Raw genomic sequence first — 7,084 nt, 5'->3', positions numbered from 1 at the left:
TTTTTTTTTTTTTTTTTTTTTAGACCCTACACCAGTGATGGCAATCATTTTGAGCCTGAGTACCGATAATGGGCCACGTTTCAGGCCCATAACCGATATCAGGTACCGATAGTCTGTTTACATCCAGTTGCACCATCAGCTGTCAATCAGCAGGGTAGCTGACCTGGGAGAGCCCTCGCACCTCTCCTGCAGTTTTACATTTTTAAACCGAAGCCAGGACTGTAACGAAATGCTGGGCTTCACAGGAAGGCTGCTGAGGTTCCCAGCAAGGTCCCGAATTGTGGCTCCAGTTTGCAGTGCTGGCAGCAAGTCTCCTCCTTCTTGTGGATCCACGCCTCCCGCACACACCGAGACCGACCAGGACCCCGCGCAGCTCACCATAGAACCTGCACAGCCCAGCATAGACCCCGCACAGCCATCATAGACCCTGCACAGCCACCTGAAAGCCTGCACGGCCCCCCTTAGAGTTGTTCTTTAAGAGATCCAATCTCGTAACTCCCATCATTTAATTACCATACCCCCAATGGTTATTAATACTACTCGATTAGGAATCCCTGATCTAATGGTAACTTTTCAAACCACCAAAGTCTACCATTGCACTGTCTGGCCTGTACATGGAGGGAAGATGGTTGGGCAACAGAGTTTGTAAACAAGTTGCTGGCTATGTACAGTACTGACCAGGCATTGCAAAGGAAGACCTTGCTGTTGTGAAAATGTATGCGTTTATAGTTTGTGTGGCAGCACAGGGTCTGCCTATTGCTCCCCTAAGTTTTTATTGAACAGTCCAGTTATCCTGCAATCTCATTTATCTTCAGTTCAGACACATTTTGAAAGTTTAAGATGATTTGTGTATCATTTTTTTCTATTTAGTAATAAAGCGATTTGTAATTCCCTTTGACCGTTCCTTTACACCACAAAGTGGAACGCACAGGCTCATTATCATTCTACTTTACGCGGGCATCTAGAAGCAAGATCTCCCTTTCTGCAGACCACAGCCACAGCTAAAATATATTTCTGACTTTTATCACTGAGATTCCAACGCCTTCTGATGTTTCTGACGTGTATATACTCTTGTGTATGTGTTCTCTTAGAATCTTTGATCAGTTCCTTCTACATCTGTTACAATCTTTTCCAGTTGTTTTTTTTTGGAGGCACAATCCTCTATTGAGACTTGTTTAAGATCTAGATAAATATATATGTCACATGTTTTTTTTTCCCTCTCTCTCTTCTTCTTTTTTTTTTTCTTTTTAACAAGAGAGCCTGGGAGATTTCCCAGAACCACCCGAGGCACTTTGGTTTGACTTTTAATGTGTCTGACAGCACATTTGGGATGCGAGACTGATTTATGTTAATTAAATGAATGTATATTTTATGCTCGCAGGTGAAGTGGTATGTTAGGTAATGATGAGGTTGCTCTAATAAGGCAGTAATAGATTATGAGTTGAAGGTGATCTATTATTTATTAACAAGCTACGTGGCTCAGATCCAAGCTATGATTTAAGCAGGAAAAGATGCGCATATGTGCTTTTAACCAAAAACAGTTGCTGTTATGCAAGGTTCCTTGCGTACGCAGAGCATTTGTTTGTTCTTACTTATGTCTTTAGCATATTAAATTCTTCTCTGGAAGTCTAGAGGGAAACTTAGTGTCACTTTTAAATGATAAATTCAAGATCTTGGTTATATTTATCAGATAAATCCCTACCTTGCGTTACCTCTTAGCAAGATGCTAGTGTAAGGCTGCATTCACACAGGGCCTTCTGGGATTCCTGTGGCAAGTGCCTACATATTCGTGCCACAGGAATCCCAGGTGTCCACGTTTAGATGCAGCCGCTGTACCTATTCAAGTTAATGAAAGGGTCACATCTGTTAGCAGCAGTCCGCATGCAACCATACATGGTACATTTACATGCACTTTGGGATAGATGATCTATCCCAGTGGTGGCGAACCTTGGCACTCCAGCTGTTCCAAAACTACAAATCCCAACATGCATCTGCCTCTGGGAGTTATGCCTGTGGCTGTCAGAGCCTTGCAATGCCTCATGGGACTTGTAGTTCCAAAACAGCTGGAGTGCCAAGGTTCGCCACCACTGATCTATCCTATTTCTTGGGAGAGATGCATCTATCCTGCATACAGGGACATCTATCACGAACTGCATGTAATCGTACAATGTATGATTACATGTGGACTGCCGCTGACAGATGTGGCTGCTGTCACTCTGTCATTAAAGTAGTAATAAACTTTTAAACTCTTTTTTTTTTTTTTTTCAATAATGAATCCAGATCAATCAAATAAACATCACAGTACTTGTTTACATTTTTGCCCAAACACTTACAGGGTTATTCACAAAAGGGTGAAGAGTTTGGAGAAGGCAGGAAGAGTGAACAATCTACGACAACATAGCTGATTAGGAAACATCTAATCTAATTCAGCTCACCTTCCAGTTCAGCTATGTTGGCCTAAATTGTTCACTTCTCCTGTCTTCTCCAAACTCTTTACCCTTTTGTGAATAACCCTGTTAGTCATATTTCTGACAAGCTGCCTCCCACTCTCTCAGCTTGACTTCCCTGAACTTCCTGTGCAGTACAAGATCACAAGGGAGGGACAGAACAGTGTAGCACCTGTTCATCTACTAGCTTGGAGAATGGAGGAAGGCAAGGATCATAGGAGCGACGTTCCTTGCCGTGCCTGTGTTTGTAGAGACATACACCGCTTACAAGCGCACACAAGAGTGGCTCCATAGGACCCTGCAAGGGAAAGGAGCCACCCCAATACAGAGTATCAAGGGACCAGCTGATTCTGCAGGAAACCAAAACTTTTGAACATCAAGGAGCAGCATCCATTCTACGTGATTTAAACAGCATTTCAAATAGCTTAAAAGTATTTTGACTTTATTATCTTTTTAACTGCAATGGGTACAGCAGTTGCATCTGAACGGGTACACCTGGGATTCTTGGCACAGGTATCAGAACGCACAAAAATGCCACGTGTGAATGTGGCCTTAGGCTGATAGCATTATGCGATGCAATAGAGTCTGTTTGTCTCTTAGAGCTTGCTTTCCTCTGATCAAGCTGCGTCCTGAACCACAAGGGGTTATTAAAAGCTATAAAAAGACAGAAGTATGCTATTTATGCTGGCAGCATTAAAATATTTAATTAATTTTTGTAAATTGATTATGGAGTGTTTTGTTACATTCACCTAGAGTTCAGCCTTAAAGGGACAATTCAGTGTAAAAATAAATTTTGCGCTGATGTTGCTAGAGGGCCAGACCATTATAAATAGGGAAGCGGGTTGTTTACTACGACAGTAGAAGTGATTTTTTTCTGAAGATATGGGTAAACAACGCGATTTAACAGCCTTTGAACGTGGGATGATTGTTGGCGCTCTGAGGCATAGAGTGAGTATCAGCAAAACAGCAGAATTTGTTAAATGTTCAAGAGGGGCTCATTGTTAAAGTGTTTAAAGACTGGACTGTCAGCTGAAAATCTGGGTCTGAACGTTCGAATTGTGGCCGTCAGCGACTAGTCAATGTTAGGGCAGAACGGAGAGTGGCAAGACTGGTACAAGACAACAGAAGTGCAGTGTCAGATTCCTCGCATCGCCTTTCAACATCTCGTGGAGTCACGAGGCGGCCCAACGAAGTAATCTCGTGGAGTCATCTCGTGGCCCAATGAAGTACTGTTGGGGTGGTCATAATAATCTAGCCACTTATATTGCTTCTGCAAGCAGCGATTGGTCGTATTTATTCCACTGACCCTGGTCAGAGTTGAAATGGTATAAGTTTCATACATCCTTACTGGAACTGTCACATCCAAAGAGCCCTCGCCTACTTTTTTTAACCTCCTAATACCAGAAAAAGGAAAGATTGATGGTTTTCTGTAAACCTTGGAAACGGAGTGTGTGAAACATCGAAGCTGCTATTGCTGACCGCTCCCTGTAAAAATGCTATCTGCCTTTATGTTGTACTGATCCTCTGGCTTTAGTAACACTGTCGGTAAAGTCAGGGCTCAGAAATTGTTGAAGCCACAGGGCTAAGTAGCTATAATTTTCAGGAGGAGGTCAGCAATGGCACCTATGTATTTCTCCTATAACTTTAAATTGCTGATTGGATTTTAGCCTTTTATACCTTGAGATTATGTATTATTAGTGTTCCCTAAAAGACTGATTTGAGAAAACATGGTAATAATAATAATAGTAACCAAATGCTGATTTTTTAAAACATTTATTTATTTATTTTTAGGTGCATGCTTTAAATATTTTACGGGCTATTTTCCGGGATACTCGTCTGGGTGAAAATGTCATTCCTTATGTAGGAGAAGGAACACAAGCTGCAATCCTTGGATTTACCTCTCCAGTTTGGGCTGTAAGGACCAATTTTTGTTATTATTGTGTTTATAAGAAAAAGGAAACAAATGCTACATAAACAAATCTTTTCCAAGTGCCTTTCTACCAGGTAGTAGTGACTCTTCTATCTGATGACCAAACTTAATCAAAATATGCTTTCTTCCTCTAGTTTTGCACTTGCGGTATTTATTTCCTATGCTCCTTTGCTCCATCTAGTGGCCATAATGCAGTATTTTCCGATACCTTTGACTTGAAAACAAAATATACTAAGAACCTTGGCAGGAATTTATCAAAACTGGAGCAGAGAAAATCTAGAGCAGTTTTCAAAGCTTAATTGAACAAACTGAATAGAAAAGCTGATTGGTTACATTGGGCAACTGCCCCAGATTATGTCTGCTACTGTTTTAATAAATCCTCCGCATTCGTATTTGCTTCCATTCGCACAGTAAGAATGTTAAGAGAGTCAAAGGACAAATTGTTTATTAATAAATCCCCATTTGTCCAGTAAAACTGGGAACTTACGAAGACCTCTGTCAGGTGTCTTCCCAGTGACAACCATTTCTCTAATTTTTTGTCGTGTCACAGGAACAGGAAATGAGTTGAAATCTCCCCAGTATGGTCAGAGACAGAAATAAGAAAACAATATTGACAGAAGTATTTCGTTTCTCTAAGTCTCTATAAAACAATAAAATGAGGTGTGATCAAAGCAAATAGATAATACACTTTTTACCCCAAAGTGAATCATGAGTTTTTAGGTGGACATACAATACATACATTACAACATTTGGATCCTTAGTAAGCATGCTGAGCCGTTACAGTGAATGGACCACTCATTCATGTTGCCTTTGATGAATATGCGGCTATAAACCTAAAGCAAATCAGATGTTGATAAGTTGTGTTGGGATGAAAACTGCATGTTAGCTATTGTTGTATTGCAGAAGATGGTCACTAACCCGATCACATCAGTGAATCACTCAGCTGTGTCTTGTAAGTCATTCATTATACTTCTGGCAGTGGTGTGGTGCTACATCTTCTTCATCAGGTCACACCAATTCCAGTGCGTTCCAGCACCGATGTGCAGGGAGAGAAAACATAACAAAAAATGTGTTTTGTTAAAAAAGAAATGTCATTCTGTGTTACAAACATTTTTTGATGTGACGGTTCAGTTCTACTTAACGAAAACCTGCTGCTTTGCCCTGCATGATGGGGTTTTCCAAGGAGCAGGATCTTTATTTAGGCTCTGTTTACACCAGGGCGGTTCGTCCGTGCGTATTTGGCCGCGATACGCTGACCCACCGACATGAATAATCCCATACATTACTATGGGGACCGTTCATGCGACCGCGTGGCTCTGTGCGATCCGAACGGCCTGCCACCCAAAATGCTCCCTGACCCTTTTTTCCACTCTGATCTGCGTGGTTTCCATATAGATTTCAATGGAACTGGTTTTTGGCAATTTTAATTGCATTTTAGCGCTGAAACGCAATTAAAACCGCCCTTTTAATATTTGCACGAAACCACGCTGATCCGCAACTGCCCTGGTGTGAACGGGGCCTTAGTGTTTGTAAAATTGTGTGTGACTAGTTTAGCTTTAGCGGGTCAACCACTGATTGCATTTATGCAGCAATGCCTCCAAAGGGTATACGTGGAGGCTGGACAAAGAATTGTACATATAAATTATAGACTCTGACCCAGAGAAAGTTGACTCTATGGGAAGATCCTCCATATATCAGACACCCATCTGTTCATCTTCAGGAGGTCCTGTTACTTTGAATTGACAGCTCAGCATTGGACTTGATGGACTAATGTCTTTATTCAACCTCAAATACTATGTAACTATGTAACTATGTAACTATGTAACTACCAGAGTGCAAAACAGTAAAGGGTTAAAAATATAAACGGTATGCCTCACCCAGAGTAAGATTAGAAAAAAAGCCCTGTGCACAGTTTCCTAGTTAGCAGAATGCAGCCGAGTTCAGCAAACATTCTGACTCTGGGAGTGCTCGGGGTGCAGGGCTCAGCATGTTTGACTAGCGGTACTGCTCACCTTCGTACACTTCCAACATCTGTTGCACATAAAAAATCTTTATGCTCTCAAGACCTTAAGCCGTGAGTTATTGCTTTTCCACTGTCACGTCTTTGGACAGATTAGACCTGGTGCCATGGTACCCTCTGATCCTCTTCCCCTTCTCTCCAGAAAAATACACCATGTGCCAAGGGGAGGCACTGACAGTCTGTACCCGGAATTAATGGGATTTTTTTCTACTTGTAATTTCTGTCAAGGGAAGAAGCAAAACTCCCACATGTTCTTATGTAGTGGAGCATGCTTGATGAAGAAAAATAATGGCTTTATTCTGGTGTTCTAGTTTTTAGGAATTCTGCTGTTGGAATGTAAAAGAACAGTCTCAGTATTGATAATGTCTGTAATAATTCAGCTTTATTTCTTAAATCTGTAGGTGATTGAGATATTTAATAAGATTTATTTCCCAGAAGTATGTACGTTTCTGGAAAGCAGCACAAAATAGTATTTTGAAATTCAAAATGAGCTGTGAGCGTTTCTTTTGTTTTACAGATTGTTAGAGGCAGGCTAGAGCTTTTTAGATATTTGTTTAGAAGTGCAGAGACACAACAAATTATCAGTAAGTAGTGTTATTTAAAGTTGTAATTTACTGGCCCCTCCCTTTTAGATTGTAGGCACTCAAGGGCCCTCCTTACCATCTTGTCTTGAATTGTATATTCAAT

General features: G+C 41.1%; 1 protein-coding gene across 1 annotated transcript in view; it reads left to right on the top strand.

Moving 5' to 3' along the window:
• THADA (THADA, armadillo repeat containing) overlaps positions 1–7,084 on the top strand; it is a 454,862-nt gene that overhangs the window by 125,720 nt on the left and 322,058 nt on the right. The window contains exon 23 of the mRNA XM_018556404.1: positions 4,239–4,361. Within this exon, the coding sequence (XP_018411906.1) occupies positions 4,239–4,361 (123 nt within the window). The remainder of the gene's footprint in view (positions 1–4,238; positions 4,362–7,084) is intronic.

The sequence above is a fragment of the Nanorana parkeri genome, unplaced genomic scaffold, assembly GCF_000935625.1.
Source record: "Nanorana parkeri isolate BGI_ZX_2015 unplaced genomic scaffold, ASM93562v1 scaffold1, whole genome shotgun sequence".
NCBI classification, from domain to species: Eukaryota; Metazoa; Chordata; class Amphibia; order Anura; family Dicroglossidae; genus Nanorana; species Nanorana parkeri.
This window is presented reverse-complemented; position numbering and strand designations above follow the sequence as displayed.